Source organism: Halichoerus grypus, chromosome 11, assembly GCF_964656455.1.
Source record: "Halichoerus grypus chromosome 11, mHalGry1.hap1.1, whole genome shotgun sequence".
NCBI lineage: Eukaryota > Metazoa > Chordata > Mammalia > Carnivora > Phocidae > Halichoerus > Halichoerus grypus.
The window spans coordinates 25,151,041-25,172,861 of record NC_135722.1 but is presented as its reverse complement, the minus strand read 5'-3'; the positions used below and the strand labels follow the sequence as shown (position 1 = coordinate 25,172,861).

Sequence of the window (21,821 nt, the reverse complement as noted above, 5' to 3'; positions counted from 1 at the left end):
TGCAAACTGGTACAACCACTGTGGAAAACAGTATGAAGATTCCTCAAAAAATTAAAAACAGAATTACCATATAATCCAGTAATTCCATTACTGGCTATTACCCAAAGAATACAAAACACTAATTTGAAAAGGTATATGCACCTCTGTGTTTACTGCAGCATTATTTACAATAGCCAAAATATAGAAGGAACCCAAATGTCCACTGATAGATGAATGGATACAGAAAATGTGGAGTATTTTATATATACATATATGTATATATGTATATATATATGAATAACATATGAATATTATTCAGCCATAAAAAAGAATGAAATCTTGCCATTTCCAACAACATGGATGGATCTAGAGGGTAAATGCTAAGTGAAATAAGTCAGAGAAAGATGAATACCATACAATTTCACTCACATGTGGAAACAAAACAAATGAACAAAGCAAAAAAGAGACAAACAAAAAAACGGACTCTCAAATATAGAGAACAAACCGGTTATTGCGAGAGGGAAGGCACCTGGGTGGGGGGCGGTTGGGTGAAATAGATAAAGGGGATTAAGAGTACACTTACCATGATGAACACTGAGTAGTGTACAGAATTGTTGAATCACCATATTGTACATCTGAAACTAATATAACAGTGTACATTAATTATATTGGAATTAAAAATAATAATAAATTTAAAAAATAATAAAAAATAAAAAGGCTTTGGAGAGAAAGCTCTCAGTGGGGGGCTGTATCAATAACAAGATCATTTTATACCTCCTGGATTTAAGAGTCTGTGGATTGCCTTAATGGCTAAGTAATCACAGGCTCTTATTGTTTGTTAGGCATGAATTTCTCTGGAAATACACATCTTCAAAAAAAAAAAAAGTTTCCACCCATTTCCATTTGCTTTACTCCAAGGTCAAGTAACCAAAGATTAGTCAGCCTTCAACTCTACCATTCAGTGTGATAATTTATTTTTCCTAAGAATAGGTGGTGCTTTGCCCATCCCTCAGTCCTCAGTTGAACTTGGGTTCTGCCTTCATGCTCTATCACATGCTGTAAGGAGTAAAGGACTTTTAGAGACAAAGCTGTATCTTACTCAGTCTCTGCTTTCCCATAGGCCAATTTCAACTGAAGGTTTTCTATTGCTTATTGAAATTTTACCTAAGGTTGGAAGACAAAAATAATTCAAGAAATAAACAGACCATGTTCCAACCCAGCAGAAACTGAATGGTTTTCTCTTCTGTATTCTAGGGAGGAGGTGCACTTGTGCAAGGAGTTCGCCTAACCACTTAACTGGAGGAAATGGTCTGGAGTAAGACTACGGAAAGTTTCTCAAATAGTAAAAGAAACGTGGGCTTTGGTGTCAGGGTGACCTGTCTCAGAACCCTGGCCCTCACTCACTAGCTGGGCAAGTCACCTCCTCATTGCTGAGCCCCTGTCATAGCACCTACCCCTCCCAGGATGGTTGCAGGGATTAAATGACATGTGGCTTCCAAAGGAACCTCAAAACATGTATCGCCAACCATTGGCACCAGCCCGTCTGCTTCTCCTGGAACAAGTTGCCTAATGAAGGAGCTATTGGTTATGAAAGAAAATCTAATAAAATATGTAGAAATTCTTCCTACCCAGCACTGAGATGAGGAGTCAAAACTAAGAACTACTGGGGACTCTGAGAAGACGTTCAGTCTACTTTATGATCTCACAGTACCACTTCCTTATCTACCATTTCTCAGTAGGCTCTTTTTAGACCATCCTTTTGAAAGCTTGTTTTATATTTATGACATGAATTCTTGCTTCTTTTTGCTTGGCCAGATCCCCTGAGCATAAAACAAAGGGGCATGCCTCCAGTGAAACCAGCTAAGGGCAGCGTGTAGATGAAAGTTGGAAGTGGGGGTGCCTGGGTGGCTCAGTCGTTAAGCATCTGCCTTTGGCTCAGGTCATGTTCCCAGGGTCCTGGGATCGAGCCCCACATCGGGCTTCCTGCTCCGGGGGAAGCCTGCTTCTCCCTCTCCCACTCCCCCTGCTTGTGTTCCCTCTCTTGCTGTGTCTCTCTCTGTCAAATAAATAAAATCTTAAAAAAAAAAAAAAAAAGAAAGTTGGAAGTGGATGTGAGTGGGGGAGAAAGAGACAGTGGATGCCTGACTTTGAAGTCTGGTGTGTGATGGAAATTTGACCAGCGTGGGAGTGTTGTGCATAGGAGAGAGGAGTTCTGTCATTCAACTTTTAAGAATTCCTCCTACAGGAGGACTTATAAAAGTATACAAAAGTGTACAGTCAAGGACAGACTTATGATAGCATTGTTTGTAAAACTGAACATTGGAGACTATCTAGTGTCTATTACTAGGGGATGGTTAAATACATTATGGTGTGCACATCCTATAGAACATTACGTGGGGATCTAAAAGAACAAGGTGTAGTTGTATATATTGACACAAAAGCATAGTCCTAAGGTGTGTTTGAGTAACATAAGCAATTTTCAGATTAGTATGTACCATATGATGGAGAGAGAGGGAGAGAGACGATGAGCCTGGCAAAAGAGTGGGTCATGAAGGGGAAGGACTCTCACTTTTTGTACATTTTTATTTTGTTGCATCCTGTTTTATAAGAAGCACAGGTTGTTCTTCTAAAGTAAACAAACACAAAACCCTCTTGGCTAAAGTATAAATGTATTAACGTTCAAACAAGTTAAAAGAGGAAGTTAAAAGAGTTGTCCCCTCCTGCACCTTGCCACATGCTCTCTATACTCACACATGATAATCCCGAGACACAGGTTAGAGGGGTACTGGATTGGCTAGTGGGCATCGGCCATTCAGTTAAGATTTGGTGGTTGCTTTCCAACAGGAGAGGAGTTGCTAGAATGGGGTCATTATTGGAGAGGCCACTTTCTCCTTCATCTCTTTGGAATTGCTTACAATGAACCATTCAATCAATGTATAAATCTGTTTTCTCTAAATGGGGGACACCACCATCTCAAAACAGAGCTCATGGCTCTCTTGTCAGGAAAATGCTAGGCATGCCCTCCTCTTGAAGTCTAATCATAGGGCCAAAGGTGCCACCGCCAGCACTCTAAAAATAGTCTCCTTGCCTGCAGTGCTGTGGGACAGCAGTTCTGACTGCGGATGTCGATGTCCGGTAGGCATGTGATCAGGGAACCACCTGAAATCTCACTCAAATCCCCAACACACAGTCTGGATGGAGACATGACACTTGAAGTCTGACTTCTCAGATTCTTTAGAATAAAGCACAACATGATTTTCAGATTTCTCTTCATATGACCAGGCTAGCAATCTGAAGGTCTGGGAAATTGACATGTTCCTGTTTCTCCTTTTAGGACATTTTTTCTTTTAGATAAATAAAAAGGGAAAAATATAGGATGTATGTGAAGAATGTGTTTATCTGTTAAGGGTTTTGTACTATAGTTACAACAACACTGACATTCCATGATGACGTATTTTCTAGGTGCTGTTGTGGTTTCACTTTCAAAGGCATTAAACTTCAGCAAGTTTCATATATATTCGAGTTGCATCGTTTATCATGATTTGCAAACATCATTTAATGATGTGTTGGATGTAGTGCCCAGTCCTCATCGATTCTATTTTATGGTCGCTCTAGAATCTATCCCACTGCCACCATGCTTCCTTCATTTTATCCGGACTCTTTTAGTGATCTTATGACTGCTCTTCTGATCTCCACTCTCCCCATTTTATGACCTCTTTTTATACGCTGACAAATTAATCTTCCTAAAACACAGTGCTGGGCATGCCACTGTGTGTTAAAACATTTTCAGCAGGACTGAGTAAGCCTTAGAAGTCCATGCCCCTTAGCCTGGCTTTCCAGGTCTCATAGAACTTGAGAGTAGCCTTGTTTCCCAGACATCCTCCAGTAACTTGCAGAGATCCTAAGTTCCAGGCAAACTGAATTATCCCTGCATTCCCCATGCAGTACCTTACTTCTACCCTGGGTTATCTGCTAACGTGGTTATAACTTGAAATTTCCTCAGACCTCACCAGCCTGAGGATGAATATGGAGGCACATTACCATCAATACCTCAATTTCACTAGCTTCTCAGATACAGGAAGTCCAAACCTCTACCAACTTTTCTTTCAAATATTTTGACAATTCCAGTAGAGTGTCCCCATATATTGAAATGATACTTGAGCTGACAGGCAGGCATGCTGCTACTTCACTTTTCTAGGTGCCAGGGAAGCTCTCTGTTTCTGGTGGTACCACTGGCTTCCCCATGTCCTCCTGCTGTGCATCTTGAGCCCTCCTGAGGCCACGGTTGACCTTGGCAGAGTGAGAAAGAATGGCTCTCTCTCCTTTGTCACAGTCTCTTGGTGGTATGTTAAAGCAGTGTTGTCCGGGCTCTAGTGTGTTACAGAATATAGAGAAAGAATAATCTTTTATTTCGCAGTACCATTGAAATTAAACTTGCACCCAAAGTCTGCCTCACAGCTCCCAGGCTATATTTAGAATCGCCACTTCTCTTTGATAATTCAGGTTTTGTTCCTGGATCCTGCAGTTCATGCCTGGATTTTCTTCTTGTAGGATGAGTTGTTCTGTTAAGAGATTTCTCAGGACCTCTGCAAAGAGATTTGTGTTGGACCTTGCTACCAGTTTACTAGACATGTCCAGAAACTCTAGCTCCTGATAGTGCACTCAAGTTCTTAATAGGAGACATCTTAGCCTTCAAGCAAGGAGACTTTCCTTTTGCCTGCCCCAGTACTTCATCAGACATACCTCCATCCCATCTCCTACAGATGGACTCAGCTTGGGCAGGATTCATGTTTACAAAAGAACACATACAATGTGATAGCTTTTATGTAAAGTTTAAAAATATGCAGGACCTGTTCCCCAAATATTTATAGAACATATGTGTTTGGCTGAACTATAAAGGCAAGCAAGAGGGAGGGAGGAAAGTGTCAGGGAGGGATATACAAAAGACATTACCCATATTAGTAATGTTTGATTTTTTAGGCTGAATGGTGGGTCCATGGTGTTTAATTTTATTATTATTTATAATAATGTTTATTCATTACATATATATGAATTATATCACATCCAAAATATTAAATATGTATCATGTCATAATTAAAAGTTTGTTCTGATTTAAGAAAACATGTAAGTATTGATTTGTACTTTGCTTTGCTTTCTTATCCCTTTGTTTTGCTTTTTAGTACTCCTCCCCTGTATTGTGTACTGTAATCTTCAAGGTCTGGAGCGTCCTTTCATATTTGCCTTCTTTTTCTTACCTCAAGGGCTGTCCTTCTGTTTTCTTCTATGATTTTTACCTCTGCTCCCTTCAAGACTGCGAGCTTCTTTATTTAGTTCTTTTCTGTGTATATTACATGATTCATTGTCTATTAGACCTGACCTCTGGGTTTTCTATTTCCTTATTTTTTTGGCTGATCTTTGAAAAGATATAATTTTAGATATTTCATGGACTACTTTATAAACTTTTTTGGGAATTGGAATTATGGAAGATTTTTAAGAGGTGCCAGCACTACAGTGAAAAGGAGATAGCCCCTAAGAAAAATGCTTTCTTAACAGTTTCTCCTCGGGAAATTTCTGCTGCCCCTACTCCAGCTAAAGAACACCTAGAGTAAGCATCTGTGGGATACCATGTAGCCATTAAAAATGATCATGTAGCTTATTATTTATTGACATGGGAAGATGTTAATGACGTATTAATACATGAAAAGAAATATACTATGCATATATGCACAATATTTGTACATAACGTATATATTATATGATTTCATTTTTATTTAAAGCCTTCTATATTTAAGCATATATGCATTGATAAAACTAGAAGGACATACACAATATTAATTTCATCTAATTGATAAAACCATTAACAGTGGTTATCTTGGAGTGGTGGGATTTGGGATAATATTTTTGGTTAAGTTTATATGACTTTCTCTGTTTTCTAAAGCACTTGAAATGAGCATGTGTGGCTTTTATAAAAACCAGAAAATTAATTTCCATTTTGATTTAAAAAAAGTTTTTGGTGAGATTAAGAAGTTTCTCCTCAAAAGATTTCAGGCTTTTTTTGAAAAAAAAAAAAAAAATCTGCAAGTATACTTATCTGGAGGTATCCCTACCTGGTAGCATTTAGCATAACGTATTAGCAGATTTTAAAGTGAAAAAAAAGAGTGAGAAATCCACATGGTATCTCAGTGCACACATATTAGAAATCACAGTAAGTTATAGGTACAGGCCACATCACTCTGGTTGTGAGGGTAGGTCCTCCCCGAAGATAAGGGCACTAGGGAGAGCAGGATGGACAGAGAGTGGACTGCAGAGAGGAAGGGCAGCTTCCTAGGGTTGCATAGTTCCATCTAGGGAAATGGAGGTAGGGGACCCAGCAGAGCACCCTCAAGGCAGAGGAAAAAGGTACCCCACCAGTTTTTCTTAGGACAGAAGTATGCTCCTGATTCCACTGTTCCCACCTCAAATTCTAAGACACAAGTCAGCGGCAGTGGCAATGGTGACCACTACGGTGGTGGGATGTCAATCTATTCTGCTTTGCCTGGGACTTTCCTGTTTTAGCACCGAGAGTCCTACATCCCTGGAAACCCCTCGGTCCCAGACAAAACTGGGATGTTGGGCTCCCTATATGGTGGGAATATCAGCAGGGGTCAGGAGATGTATTTGCCTGAGCAGTAAAAGGTTTTTGGAGGCCATGACAAGCAAAGAAGAGGAGGTGGCAGTTGCACAGTCACTGCGATGGGGTCTGTTAGAAGCGATGCCAAGCTACGGTGGTGCTGTTGGTAGCAGTGATCTGAGCTGCAAGAGGAGAGCTGTGTTGACAGCTCCAGCAGGAAGGGAGGGGTTTCCAGTTTTCCACCGTTGTTATATGAGGAAATCAAAGGTGTTGGGATGGAGGTGGTGGTGAGGATCCAAGAACTACATTGACAAAGACCACACTTACCATTCTTGTCTCTCTGCGGCTCTTCAGGTGCCCTGCCGCCACACTTGGGGCTGGGAAACAGGAGCAGGTTCTTTCCAGACTTCATCCAGTTTTGGGGACTAGAGTCACCTTTTGCTCATTTACACATCATCACTTATCTTTCTTGTTCATGTTCTTCTGTAAAAAAAAACAAAAAAAGAAAAAAGTCAAGTATTTCTTAACTCACCAGGCAATGGAACATCTATTACAGAAGAAACTCACTGAGTGGTTTTACCGAGGGGAATGAAAACAAGCACCTGGATAGGAAAGAGTAAGTCCATAGACCTGTATGCTGGTCCTGTAAACAATGACCTGCGGTTCATTGGTCAAGAAATACTTCACAGTTGGATGCCCTGAGGTCAGGCCAGCCCCAGGGCGTTCAACTTTACAGTCCTAACCAGTTGCAGCTGCTGAAACCAGTTATGATGAAACACACAATGTTCCTCTCTGCTGTCTCCTAGGCAAGTGCTGCTCTAAACAGGATGTTTTCTAAGTGAAAAGGTCTCTTGTAGTCAGGCTTTGCTTCCTCCACCTCTCCATTTTAATCCCTGCATCAGCCACCATTCCTAGGACTTTGCTGGAACAAATCCCATCTTTTTATTCTGGACAAATAGTACCTTCCTTAGTATTTCCAAGTTGAGTCTTGATCACTGTTTATTTTCCCAAATTTTCTTTTTTCCCTCCTCCCTCCCTTCCATCCTTCCTTCCTTTCTGTCTCCCCCGCCCCCCATCCTCCCTCCTTCCTTCCTTTATTTTTTTTCTCTGATGAGGGCAGACTATTTAATCTCCATCAACTCACCCTTATCTCTTTGGTTCCTCCTAGCTTCCTTTGCAGCCAGCTTCCCACAGCTACATTTGTCCTCAGTCCAACTATATGGCTTGGACTCTCAGGGAGTCACTAGCTTTGACCCCCCCAGGTCATTGTTTCTTTTAGAGCCACAAGAGTATGAAATAATGACACATCTGCATTGAATTATGATTCAGCCTTCCTGGCCCCACAACCACAAATTTCTAATGCTTTGGAGGGAAGGAGTGTTTGCTACAAATATTGGCTGTAGTGACAATATTTCGATATGCTTTTCATTTCCTAGATGTAGTCATAAACCCACGTAAAGGGTGGCTGAAATGGTTGGAAGTGGAGTATTTGGAGGATCTGACATGGTTTAGATAGGGTTCTTCACATGGCTGCACACACAATACTTTGTTTTTTAGTTTCTTTCTTTACAAATATGCTTCTCCCCCCCTTCTTTTAAACACTGGTACAGAACAACTAGAACTTTGACTTTGGTATCACAATTTATGTGGCTGATTTTATAGACTATTGTGTTTCATGTTATAGAGTATTTCTGAGAGTTACAAATAATTTTTTTTTTAGGGCATAGGGCTTTTGTGTGGGTATGTTTGGAAGGGACAAAGAGTAATAACATGTGGAATATGATAGAAGGAGGGCATATACTTTTCCTCATACAAGCCACATACCCTCTGTCCCCAGCCTAATGCAATGCTTCTGTCCATAGTTTATGCTGAATTCCCTGTCCATGCAGTCTGTGGTTAGCCACTGCTAGATCCTTCTTTCAACTGTGAGGCTCCCTGTGGGGTTCACTGTGGTGTGAGGAGGAGTCTTGGTGACTGACATTTTGGCATCCTTTGCTTGTTGTGGGCTTCAGCTGCCTCAACCCCTTTCCAATATCACGATACTTTCCTTTGCTCAAGATTTACTTTATGATTAATTTTTACTATAGATACTTGGGTATCAGAATTAGACTGTTTAAGGAATGCATATTGCTATAAGTAGGGTGAGTCTCCCACACAATTAACTTCAGGACTTGTATTGTCAGGGTTCCTGTTAATGGAACAATATACAGAATAATCTCTAAACTTCACAGTGTGATCGTACAGCAATATAGGTCATGTTCCAAACACCACCAAAGGCGGCCATAAGAACAGGGCTTGTTTTGAAGATAACAGCGGATATTTACTAAAATAATCAACTAATTATACAGTAATGAAAAAGTCAGAAACAAATGTTCACTGGTAAGTAATTCCTTACCTCAGGATAATAATATAAGGTTAGCTTATAGTGCTTTTGGTTGGATGACCTCAGGGTTTTATAAGTACTAATACATCATATCTTATACATATAAGAATTAAGAAAATTGTATGGCCATTTCTCTGTATAGCCTGCTTGTCTGTCTGTGTTTATATTTTCTTTTTAATTGTCCTTGTGTCTTAAATTGTTCCTACAAAAAAAATCACTAGGTCCAAGGCAAAACTGTGACATAGGTAAAGTTTGAATTCAACAGCTTCCGCTTCCTCCTTTTTTTTTTTGCTGTTGATACGTCTTCACCCCCACATTAAGGCCTAAACTGGGCCTCATTCTGGGCCTCAGTCAGCTACTACATAACTTATAATTAAGGTATTACCTGAGGAAATATTTATATATGACCCCTCCAAAGAATGTATTTACATTTATTTGGTAAATTTTTTTTTAAAAATGTTTTATTTATTTATTCATGAGAGTCAGAGAGAGAGAGAGAGGCAGAGGCAGAGGGAGAAGCAGGCTCCCCGCCCAGCAGGGAGCCCGATGCGGGACTCGATCCCAGGACCCTAGGATCATGACCTGAGCCGAAGGCAGACGCTTAACCATCTGAGCCACCCAGGCGCCCTATTTGGTAAATGTTTACTTTGATATATTAAAATTGCAGAAAGTTACAAAAATAATACAAATATCCCCAGTTTACCCTTTACGCAGATTCAGTAATTGTTTACATTTTCCTCTGTTTATTTTATCATTTGCTTGCTTCCTTTATTTGTATGTATGCATGTATTTTTTCTGAGCCATTTGATAGTGATTTGCAGACATCATTCCTCTTTACCACTAAGTGCTTCAGTATGTATTTTCCAAGAACAAACATCCTCTTACATAACCACAGTGCAATGATCAAAACCAGGAAATTTAACACTGATACAATGTTATTATTCATATTAAATTTATAGTTTATATTAGGTTTGTAAATTATCCCAATAATATTCTTTAAACCTTTCCACTCATTCCAGATCCAATCTAAGAATACACTTTATACTTAATTGGCAAGTCTCTTTAGTCTTCTTTAAATTGGGACAGTCCTTTAGTCTTTCTCTTTCATTTTCTCGGTATTTTAAAAAAAAGTGTAGGCCAATGATTTTGTAGAATGTCCTTCAATTTGAGTTTGTCTGAAGTTTCCTCACAATTAGATTCAGGTTATGCATGTTTGGTAGGAATACCACAGAAGTGATGTGTTCTTTTTGGTATAGCATATCAGAAGGCTCGTGATGGGTGGAATACATTTCTTTTTTAAAAGAGTACTCTTAAACATGTGAAAGCTTTCATGTCCTAAAGGAAAATATATTTAAAAATGAAATGAGAGGATGTATTTGAACAAGGGATCTTAGCAAATCCCTTAAGGGATTTTGTTGTCATATAGTTTGTCCTAGTATTAGTTCACCCATTAATTCATTTATTTGTTCATTCATTTAGTCCATGTTGGTCAAACACCTATGGAGTAGTAGAAAACTTCCAGGTGCTGAGGATAAGCAGGAAGAACAAAAACAAAACAAAAACCACTTTCCTCCTGAAGCTTCTATGTTTTAATGTGGTGAAATACACGTTAAACAATTTAGGTTGGTTATATAGTATGCTAGAAGGTAAGAAGGGCCAGGGGGGAGATAGAAAGCAGGGAAGGTATGATCGGAAATACTGCAGGAGGCCGTAACATTAAGGGAGGTGATGGGGAAGGCCTTCCTGAGAAGGGAACATGGTAAACTTCAGGCCCAGAGGCTGAGCAATGTGACTTCTGTACTTCGAGTAGGCAGAGATTAAAAGGGCGTTCAGTGAAAGAACTCTACCTTTGAAAATTTTATTAGTGAATCATCTATAATTTATCCATCAAGTAGCTGAAATGTCAGAGGCCAGGGAGGAGGAAAAGAACAGTGACTGCTGTTCACTGGTATTTAGAATACTGGGTGGGATGGAACTGGGAAAGATGCAAGACCAGTACAAGGTTCCAGAGAACGAAGCTTCTAGTGGTTGCTAAGTAGAATACTGAGAGAAAGATAAGGTGGGGGATGAAGAAGGAGGGCTAGGAGGGACAAATGGGGCAAAATTTGAACAATTGGCAGAAAGTAAGCTAGATAATAACATATAATGCACATATTGTATGCTGTATTTTAAGATTTTATATTTTAAGAAAGTAAATAGACTGTTGTTTTCAGATTGCATGAAGCAATTGCATTTGACACTTGACACCATAGGAAGAATTTTGCTAATGTCACAATGTCTCAGAAACGAATCTGCTTATGTCCACCTATTCTAGAGTGAGAGTTTCATATAAGTGATTATAAGGTCAATGGATCCTCTTGCCTGGTGGAAAGTGAGTCTTTTAATGGACATGTTTTCTCAGGGAATATTCATTCTACTATCTCCAAAGTCTGAGGTTCGGGCTGCCCTTTTGCTGTCAGGATGGAGAGATGTCTAAGGATCTTCCTCATCCCTTTTCATCCTCACCGCCCCTACAAGGCCCATCTCCTCTGGTACCCTTTTCACCTCCTTTGGTTACCCCTCAATCCCATATGGTTCCCTAGGGCTGTAATGCTCTTGTATCACAACTACTTCTCATTCTTTCTTTCAAAGACACTCTGGAATGTCATTTTCTTGTGGTCTTTCTCACCTATGTGGGGCTCACAGTTGGTTTACATCAGTGTGCTTCCCAGAAAGCCAGGTCTGCAGGTGGAGAGGAGGAGGTAGGATGCTTCAGTTGTGTTCTAAGAATGTGGGACACTCACCCCAGATCTTCCTGTATTCCTGCTTGCTTTGTGGCAAGCAGGACCATGTCGAAGTTGAGATGTGACCTCCGGGGCCTGGTTTGAATCCTGGCCCTACCACTAACTAGCTATGTGACTTTGGGAGGTTACTTCATCTTTCTGTATCTCAGTGTCCTCATATGTAGAGGAAGATAATAAGAGTTCATACTTTACAGGGTTGTTGTAAAGATTACATGGGTTAATATTGGGGAATGCTTTTAGAGTAGAACCTGGGACATTGTAGGAATGATATACCTGCTTATTAAATAAATAAAATAGGTTTGAGATGATGGTTGTATGGAACAGGAAGGTTTGGCTTAGGGCAGTGGCTGGTCCTTGTTTATCACTATGTGGACCTGGAGCTACACTTGCAGTGGCCAGAGGCATTCTCTTCACTCCAGCACCTTCTGTAAGGGTGGGCTGTAATATAACACCCTAATGCCAAGTGTGCTGTATTTCCTCAAGAGCTGTAGCAGTCCATGAAAGAGCCATGTGTGGCCTGAGAGCAATCCTGGGAAATGCTGGTCACTAAGGCCTACTGTGCGCTCCATCCCTCTTGATCTTCGCAACAACCCAATGACGTCAGTATGGCAGATGCTGCCAGTTGACCACCAATCTCCATTTTCCCTTTCTTCTTTTATCATAGAATGCCTGAGTTTTGCCAAGCACATGGTCGCACAGCTGGCAACTATATCCCCCAGCTTCCTGAACAGTGAGGCATGGCCATGTGACCAAATTCTGGCCAAGGGAATGTGAGCAGAAATCAAGTGTGCCATTTCCAGGTTATGCCTTCAAAAGGAACAGGCGTATGCTCCCTTTGCTCCTTTGTCCCCTTCTCACTGGTTGGCATACAGTTATGGCCAAGGGAGAGGGGACAGACACCTCGGACTCAGAGATGAAAGCCTCATATCGAGGATGGCTGAACTGCCTAACCAGCCGTGCAATCTAGGTCTGAGATGTTTTGTATGAGAGAAATAAACTTTTATATTGTTTAAGTCATGGTATTTTTTTGGGGGGTTCTTTTCATTTAGCAGCTTAGAAGGTGTTAATATCTCCATCTTACAAGAGAGAAATGGAAGCTTAGAAAGATTAAGTGACTCAGTTTGTAAGAAGCCATAGTGGGATTCAAATCCAAGTGCTCTGATGCTGGAGCTGAGACTTTTTTAACTGTGCATCATGTCATTTTGCCCCTTGAAGCCCTGCTGGTCTATGATCTGGGTTCATGGGAAAGAAAGGGGGAGAAAGATACCTGTCCCAGTCCTCCTGGTCTACATTCCCTGCTACAACCAATAGTTCCACTCAGCATGTACAAATTATAACTATTAGTTTCTTCACAGATACATAATTGTGTGGTCTCAATCCATATTGAATGTGTTGATTTATCTATGAGGTTTTTGTCATTTTTTCGAATTGTCAGAGTTTAAGAACCCAAGTCTGGTTTCTGCATACAGATTTAAGCCCAGAGTCAAGCACAAATGCAACACTTAACAGCATATACCAAGGAGACCATCAAAATACCTCAAAGACAGCAGCCCTGGAACATAACTCAAGCCAGGCACAGCATCCCAGTAGTTAACACGATGGACTTGCACAGTCTTGCAAGGGAGGGAAAGATGAGGAAGGAGAGTGGATGAACAGCAGGAACCAAAGCCAGTCTGAGTCAGATACAGAGGCCAGCATGCTTGGGCAAACTTGAGAAAGGCTGAACCCCAGCCGCAAATGTTTGCTTGCTCTTCTCATTCTAGTCAAGGTGTCACAACACCATCACTGATGAAGTCAGGCTTTCCAGAAAGAATGGAAGAAATCTCTTCAGATTTCTGTGGCCACAGTGGGGCTAATTCATTTGGCCATTATTTCCTTGAGGTAGCCTCCCATGACCTCTCAAGTTCAGGTTAGGTGACTTTCTTTGGTACCACTGCAACAGCTCTATTTCCTTTCTCAGAACACTCTTCACACTATGTTATTTCCTGGTGGTTTGTTTGTTTTTGGTTTTGTTTTGTTTTGTTTTTGCCCATACCCATCTCCTTTAGTGCTATGTTCCCAAAGTCAAGCAGGCAGAGCACACAGGACACTGTAGACGTTCACTAGATGGAATGAATCCCATAGGTGTGGTGGTAATGGCTCAATATAATACGAGAGGTGTTGTTCTTTCTGAACAACCTAATAAGATATGCATTGTATAGGCATCTAGAATCTAACTACTTACCTATCTTTAAAATTTTATTTCCAGTCCTCACTCTCAGTGTTGGTGAGTGTCAGCTGGCTCAAGTTTTGTAGAGAACAATGGACAATATGTCACAAGGGACTTCAAATGTTGATATGATTTCAACCAAAAGTTACTTCTAGAAATAGGTCCTAAGGAAGTAAATACAAATACAAAAGAAGGATGTTCACTATACTGTTATTTATACTAGAAAAAAATTAAATGTTTCCAGTAAGGGAATGTGTAAATAAGGGATCAGTTTTTTGATTGCACATTGTGCAACCATGAAAACACACACACACACACAAATATTTTCAAAGACTATTTAATGATTCAGGGAGAATTTCATTCCACAAGGTTAAGCAAAAAAAGCAGGACACAGGATATGGTTTTTGTGCCATGGTGCCAGAGAGGCTGGCAGCAAGGTGGTGGACAGAGTTTTGGGATACATGGCAATGAAGTTTCTCGTCAGATTCAGGAGTAAGAAATTTAAACCACAGTTGTAGTGACCTAACCATTTTGAGGAGGAGCGTTCCTGACGGAGAGGCTCTGCATTTCAAGAAAATGGAAGATTCAGCTAAATGACAAGAGGTTGCTATGGAAGGAAAAGAAGGTTCAAACCTCATAGGAATCCCTATTTGCAGATGGATGCCCTGACAACCTGAAACATCTCTAATTAGCTGAAGAGGAAAGGCTCAGGAAGCAATTTAAAAAAGTTAAGCAGCCTCTGTCAGCAGAACAAGGTGTCCAGCCATTGCCAGAAGACCAATGTAGCATTGACCAGGCTTTGTGTGAAGAACACTGCAGAGTTGACCAGCCTCAGCCAGAAGAACGTAGCAAAAGTGTAGACTTCATTACTATTCCAAAGAAAAATTAATCATCAAATGAAAAAGCACAAGAAAAAAGTGAACAAGTACAAGCTAAGTGTGCTACTAAGAAACAAGAATCTGAGAGGAGAAAATGAGAGAGACAAAGTTCAAAAGCTCTACAAAATGAAAAAAATGCAAGTGTTCAAAAGATTGAGCAGAAAGACTAAACATAAAAAGGTCTAACCAAACTTGAATTTACAAATGGCGTATCTTCTCTCTCTCTTTTTAAAAAGATTTTATTGGGCGCCTGGGTGGCTCAGTTGGTTAAGCGACTGCCTTCGGCTCAGGTCATGATCCTGGAGTCTTGGGATCGAGTCCCGCATCGGGCTCCCTGCTCGGCGGGGAGTCTGCTTCTCCCTCTGACCCTCCTCCCTCTCATGCTCTCTGTCTCTCATTCTCTCTCTCTCAAATAAATAAAAAAAAAAAAAAAAAAAAAAAATAAATAAATAAAAAGATTTTATTTATTTATTTGATGGAGAGAGACAGCGAGAGAGGGAACACAAGCAGGGGGAGTGGGAGAGGGAGAAGCAGGCTCCTTGCGGAGTAGGGAGCCGGGCGGATGTGGGGCTTGATCCCAGGACCCCGGGATCATGACCTGAGCTGAAGGCAGATGCTTAATGGCTGAGCCACCCAGGCACCTCACAAATGGCATATTTTTAAAAAAATAAAATAAAAAAAAGCTGTCAGATGCTTTGTCCTTGATCAAGGATTAAGCTATGTGCTGTCTATTGAGTTCTTTTGAATATGTAATGTACCTCCCAACAATTAACTAAATTTATCAACATAAACTGGAATGCTAAGCTATACAGATATCATGTCTAAATATTTTTGTTCCCGTAAAGGAAAATATTCCATATATGATCTACAGAATATGATTTGTTTCTTATTTGCCTCTGAGGAAAGTTGGCTTGAAGGATGGAAAGAGCCTTCTATTTGGATGACAGGTTTAAGCATGTAATACTTTTGTAGCACATGAAATTCAGGGGAAATGAAATGTTTTGAAAGTTTAAAAAAAACCAGCTTGTGGGTGTGTGGGTGAGGGTCTTCACACCAAAGATGTCTCGACTCTGCTCCTTACCCATTAGCCACTTCACTACCCCCCCCCCAAACAACTCAGCTTCCTGGGTCTCCGCCAGTGAGGGGAGGGCCCTGACCCAGTATTAATGAGCAACATGAGGAGAAGTGCTCTGTGCCATGGTCTTTTTGGGGCAGGGGGTGGCAGTAATACTTCAGCTCTCATCTCCCTCAGGGGCAAGGAGCACCCAGGGTCTTCTCTGGGCATCGGGGAAGGGCTCTGAGTGCCCGCGGTGCCTCCCTGTCTCTGATGGTGTGTCCAGCACTCAGACTGGTGTAGACTGTTGTTGTTTTGTATGAGCGAAATTGTTTTTACTAAACAGATTTAATAGTTGAAAAAAAAAGCAGCACACACAATTATATGTTCTGTATGATCCATTATTAGTCTCTCTTTCTCTTTCTCTCTCACACACAAACACACATCACATACATAAGAGAAAATATCAGCAAGAAAGATCTCTGTTTATTACCATCCTTGGATAACTGTTTATTTTACATATTATTTTATATTTCTAAGCCCCCATTAGTGGGCATTCATTACTTTTCAAATCAGAAAAAAGAAGTTAGGGTAATAACAAATGCCAAATTCTTATTCCTGTGTTTCCTTTTTCTAAAACACCCAGATCAATACAAGGAACACGTGGCCTGGGGGAGAAAAAGCACATGGATTTTTTTCCTTCCGGATAGTTCCAACTATGTCCACTACCAGACACCAAAGGACATGTGGGCTACCTCCTCCTAAGTAACTGTTCTTATTAAAGCAGGAGTAAGGTATGGTAAAGCAAAGGAGGCAGAGTAGAGGGTACCTGCCACTACCACATATAAAACCACTGGCACTTTTTGCAAATTCTGCTTCCCTCTCCTGTCTGCTCAGGCCTAGCCCACCGTGGGTTGGAAACATACAGCTGTGGTGGAGTTCACCGTCCTTCCCTCACAGGGCATTCTGGATTGTAAAACATCTCTTTTCTTTGACACTCTGTTCCTTTTTTCTCCCACTGTCTCTATCCCCAAGTTACTCCACCAGGCCACTGTGAAAGAATGAAATAAAAATATGTGGAACATTCTCAGCCCCTCAGAGGGTGGGTGGAATCAGAACAGAAAGAACAATCTCGGTTTCTGTTACTGCCCCTGCTGCTCTGTGTACCTGTCATCCAACAAAACAAAATTCGTCCTCTCCATTCTTTTCTTTCAAGTTAAGTGATTAAAGACAATTTGTCAATAAAGGTTCCTAGTTACGTGGCCAGATTTTCTCTTCAGCATTTATTGTATGGTCTACTTTGTAAGCTTGGATTTAGATTTGGTGATATCAGGATTCACAACATTATGTTTCGTGCCAATACATTTTATTTCACTGGGCTCTGAATAATCAGAGAACAGCATTTTCTTTTTTTTTTTTTTAATATTTTATTTATTTTTCAACAGAGAGAGAGAGACAGCGAGAGAGGGAACACAAGCAGGGGGAGTGGGAGAGGGTGAAGCAGGCTTCCTGCTGAGCAGGGAGCCCGATGTGGGACTCGATCCCAGGACCCTGGGATCATGACCTGAGCTGAAGGCAGACGCTTAACGACTGAGCCACCCAGGTGCCCAGAGAACAGCATTTTCTAAATAACTATTTTACTCAATACCAACGAAAATACTCATGTGTTTATGTTAATAAAATATAAAAATCTGGGACCAAATTTGTTTACTGAGCCACTCACTTGGAAGTACCTTTAGGAATCAAATAGATTTAATGTATTTTTTAACTAGGGCTGATTTTTAGAAGTGTTTTCACTTAAACTATAATAAAATGATAGTTGTAAAGTCAATGAATATAATATTAGGTATGTAGCCAAAATAAATTCATTGTCATACTTGAAAGCACATACCTTATTTTAATGTACAAGATATGACATGATCTGAAAGTGTCTTGTTTCTCCATTTCTCTTTCACTGGAAATTCCTCAGGAATCCAAACCAACACTAAAGGAAACAGAGAAAAAAAAAATAAACAGGACAATGCTCATGTAAAGAACAAAGGTTAACACATGACATCAGGTCTCTTTTTATTTACTTTGTTGAAATTTAGTCAATGAAGAAACTTATTAATTTGATTTTTTCAACATTTATTTATTCAACGAGTCATGAGCTCAGGAGATGGTCAGGGCTGGAATCCTGACTCTCTGCCTTAATAATGGTGTAATCTTGGACAAGTCACTTATTTAACCTCTCTATGCCTCAGTTTCCTGAGTTGTGGGTACCGAAAGACATCACACAAATCACACAGCTAACAGCATCTTCACAGTTGAATAAGTGTGATGAAGGAAAAATACAGGGCACTGAAGATTGATTTTGGGGCTGCTTTTTCAATGAACTGCAGAAGTTAAACTTTTATGACAGGTTCTTGATATCACGCTTTTGTAAAATCAAGAACTTCTGAAATTTCCACTGTCATATGTCCACCCATTATTTGTAGCTTTACTGAAAAAAGTAAAATTTAAAAGTTGAGCACTCTTAATTTGAAGATTATGGTATGTTTATGTGTATTAAGGTGTTTAAAAAGAAATCCTAGCACCTGAAGGGGGGGAGGAATCATTCAGTCCATTTGAATACAATGACAAACGAGTCAATAGCTTACAAATATTTAATTTTCCAACATGGCTCTTTAAAAACATAAGAGTTCCAAAATTCTTAGAATTTTTCAAAATTCTTATTCTTAGAAAGGTTGGATGGAACAGTGGTTCAGGGTCCAGGCTCTGAAATCAGAAGACTGAGGATCTAGGCTCTGACATTTTGCTGGTTTTTAAGCTTTTGGCAAGTTCCTCCACCTCTTTTCAGCCTCAGATTCTTCATACTTAAAGTGGGGGATAACCAAACTTTCATCACGAGTCACGAGGCTGTTGTAAAGATTAACTGATACAGTCTAGCAAACATCTAGCAGCATTCAGCACACGGCAGACACTCCAAAAAGGGGAGCTGCTCAGCCAAAAGGGAACTTCCTTCCTAAGGACTTGCCACTATTAAGACCATTAAGAACCTGTCAATGTTTCATTTTCCCGTGTTTTTTAAAAAAGGCAGTTTTTCTGTATACATAGTCTGTGGTCCAGGAACACTAACGTGACATTTGGGAGTAACACGACTGGTTAAAACTTCACTGCGCAATCAGTGTTCGCATTTATTCCAAATTCCCATCAATCCTCAGTTGCAAACGATACTAACATTAGGGTAAGTCAAAAATTCATTTTGCACAAAGGAATTCAACCCAGGATTTCTGACTTACTAAGAGCTGAGATCGCGTTTAGAGTGCAAAGTCCCACCCAGCAGCGCCTAAGCGTTCCCTCAGCAAGACCTGTAGGCCACCAGCCGTCGCGTCGCGGGGCAGCCTGAAGGATGCTGAAAACCTGAGGCGAGAGTCGGGGCCTCACAGGCGGGGCCCAGATCTGGGTTCATAAATCCCAGGGCTGGGGGTCGGGCTCCCCTCCCTTTTCACACACCTCTCTGGCCTCTCCATGTCCCGGGGTTCCGTCTCCCTCCAGAGGGGACCCAGCGCCTCGTCCGTCTCCTCCCGCCCATATTTGGGCCCAATCCCATCCTGCCTGGCGCTGGAGCGGCCAATCAGGAGGCGGTCTCCTCGCGGGGGGCGGGAAAAGAGGGGCGGAGCTGACTGGCGGAGTCTGAAGTCGCTTACTTCAGTCGCGCGGCGGTAGAGGGGTGCGTCGGCTGAGGGTGGAGACGTGTCAGCCGAGGCCGCTTGCTACGTTCTGCGAAGCCAGTCGCACGCCATGGCGGATAGCCGGGATCCAGCCAGCGACCAGATGAAGTTCTGGAAGGAGCAGCGGGCCGCGCAGGTATACCCTGCGTCCCCCGAGCCGGCCCGAAGGCTTGCGCAGAGAGCTGGGCGTCGGCAAGTAACGGCCCCGGCTTCGCCTGCGCAGCGGCGTTGCGGGGGGCTGTACCACTGATCACGGGCCAGGGTGGGCGCTGCTTTTCAGTCCCGGTGGACTGTTCCATTCGCGGGGAGGAGAGGAGAGGGTTCTGGGGGGCACGCCTGCAGGTTTTGTCGTTGGCCGCAGGGCTTGGGTGATTGGCTCCGAGTTTTGCAATTTTGCCAGCTGGGACAGAGGTCGCAGTTTGAGGGAGGAATGAAGGCTCGTGGGGAAAGAGGCAGAGAGCTACAGCTGCAAGAAAGGAAGTGAGGGGGGAAATGGGAACGGGGCTCTCGCCTTGACCTAGCTCCAGCAGTAACTACAAGCTTCCATATTTGCGGGGTGCTGTGGGGGCAGGGATCGTGCTTTATCATCTCGATATCCCCAACAGCAGTCCCAATACCAGATGCCCCGTGCGCGCGGCACTCAACGACGAAATAAAGAATTTTTACGGCCATGATTCCATTTGCATTTAAAAACACCATACCTAACATTTTAGAGCTAGAAGCGACATTAGGGATTGGTTAATGCGTTTATTCACACGTATTCTTTGAGTGCCTGCCTGTGCTAGTCACTGTGCTGAGACAAGGTGTACAAATGCCAGTGAGGCAAGAACTAGAGCCTGGAGAAGCTCCAAGTCTAGTCGGGGAGACAACACAGATAAACAAGTGATTACCATATGGCGTGGTGAGGGCCCTAATACAGGTTATTTGTAAAGTGTCAAGGGAGTGACGGGACTTGGCTGGAAAGCTTCCCAAAGCACGTGACATCTGAACAAGAACTTTAAAGATGAGAAAGGAGTTCAGCTCCGTGGTGGTGGGTGAGGCGTTCCTGGCCAGTGTCCAGGGGCGCAGAGTCTCAAAGAACATCTTTGAGCAGGTTGGATTAGTTGGGAGTGCTTCTGATCTGAGTCTTCTCTGGTCATATTGGTCCAGAGAGTCTTGAGAGACTTGGCCATTTCCCATGGCAGAGAGAGGGCTAGAGCCATGCTTTTTCTCATCTTAATGCTCTTTCTCAAAACTGGGTTAGTATTCATGAACTGGAGTATTAATGCTAAGTGCCCATGGATTGCTTTATAATTCCCTGCTCTTGAGAAGGTTATTCCCCTCTAAGGGCCTGGCACATCTCTCTTCTTGTTTTGTCCTTTATTATATGCCAGGAGGGTAGTTCAGTTTTTCATGAGTTCCTAAAGTGAACCAGAGAGACTTAGAGTCTTATTAAGGACAGGCAGCTAGTTAGTGGCAGAGTCAAGATTAGAACTTAGCTGCTGGGGAGCAGGATTCTTTCTACATCTAGCGGTTGCTAAATCCTGATTCACATTGAGGTTTTCATGATACTCTGTGAACTGAGAAAAATATGGACAATGTAGTAAGTTTTTCATAAAGCACAATTTATTCATTTTTAAAGGACCCCTCCCCCCCACTTTGTTCTGAGACTAGCTTGCCTCTTAATTTTGAGAATCATTAACTGTTGTTAAATCATTACAACACTAGTGGCGATTTACCCTACATGGTCGCCCATGTGTGAAACATCTGGCTCATGAGAACACATCTATAATGGGGGGCTCATAGTTGAAATACTGTTGTCTCCTCTGCCTATGGCATGTCTGTGCACTGTGTACGTGGTCCTGATTGGCAGTCACTTTAATGTCTTGTTGTTCTTCACTTTTAGCTGCTCTTGGTGAAAACTGCTTATTTCTTTGAGGTGACCTCCTCCCCCTGATCCTCCAAAGGGAATTTTGCATATGTCCCGTACCCTTTATAATTTTCCAATGCTTTTTATGGAAAATTTCAAACATTCAGAAAAGTTGAGGGGATCATGCAGTGTATACTTATATATTCACCACATTTTGCTATGTATCTTATATTACATATTATTCTATTTGTCCATCCCTTTGTATATCCATTAACCTCCCCCTTTCTTGTGGGTACATTTTAGAGTAGACTGTGGACATCAGTAGGCTTCACCCCTAAACACTAGGCATGCAAAGGAGAGTTC

General features: G+C 41.6%; 1 protein-coding gene, 1 long non-coding RNA gene and 1 pseudogene across 5 annotated transcripts in view; 2 read left to right on the top strand and 1 right to left on the bottom strand.

The window, feature by feature from the left end:
• LOC144379424 (uncharacterized) overlaps window positions 1–19,540 on the bottom strand; it is a 31,243-nt gene extending 11,703 nt beyond the window's left edge. For 3 of the 4 annotated variants that reach the window (XR_013442375.1, XR_013442377.1, XR_013442374.1), the window contains exons 1-5: window positions 19,392–19,540; window positions 17,788–17,880; window positions 13,980–14,128; window positions 6,917–7,072; window positions 563–620 (exon numbers count right to left, since the gene is read on the bottom strand). This is a non-coding gene — a long non-coding RNA (uncharacterized LOC144379424). Of the gene's footprint in view, window positions 1–562; window positions 621–6,916; window positions 7,073–13,979; window positions 14,129–17,787; window positions 17,881–19,177 lie in introns of all 4 variants that reach the window. The other variant, XR_013442376.1, reaches the window with a different exon arrangement.
• LOC118544732 (thyroid transcription factor 1-associated protein 26 pseudogene) lies at window positions 14,362–15,720 on the top strand (annotated as a pseudogene).
• Window positions 19,541–19,610: 70 nt separating the features above from the next.
• The window catches only part of CAT (catalase), a 37,212-nt gene continuing 35,001 nt past the window's right edge, over window positions 19,611–21,821 (top strand). Inside the window, exon 1 of the mRNA XM_036107093.2 lies at window positions 19,611–19,745. Within this exon, the coding sequence (XP_035962986.1) occupies window positions 19,680–19,745 (66 nt within the window). The 5' untranslated portion in view covers window positions 19,611–19,679. The remainder of the gene's footprint in view (window positions 19,746–21,821) is intronic.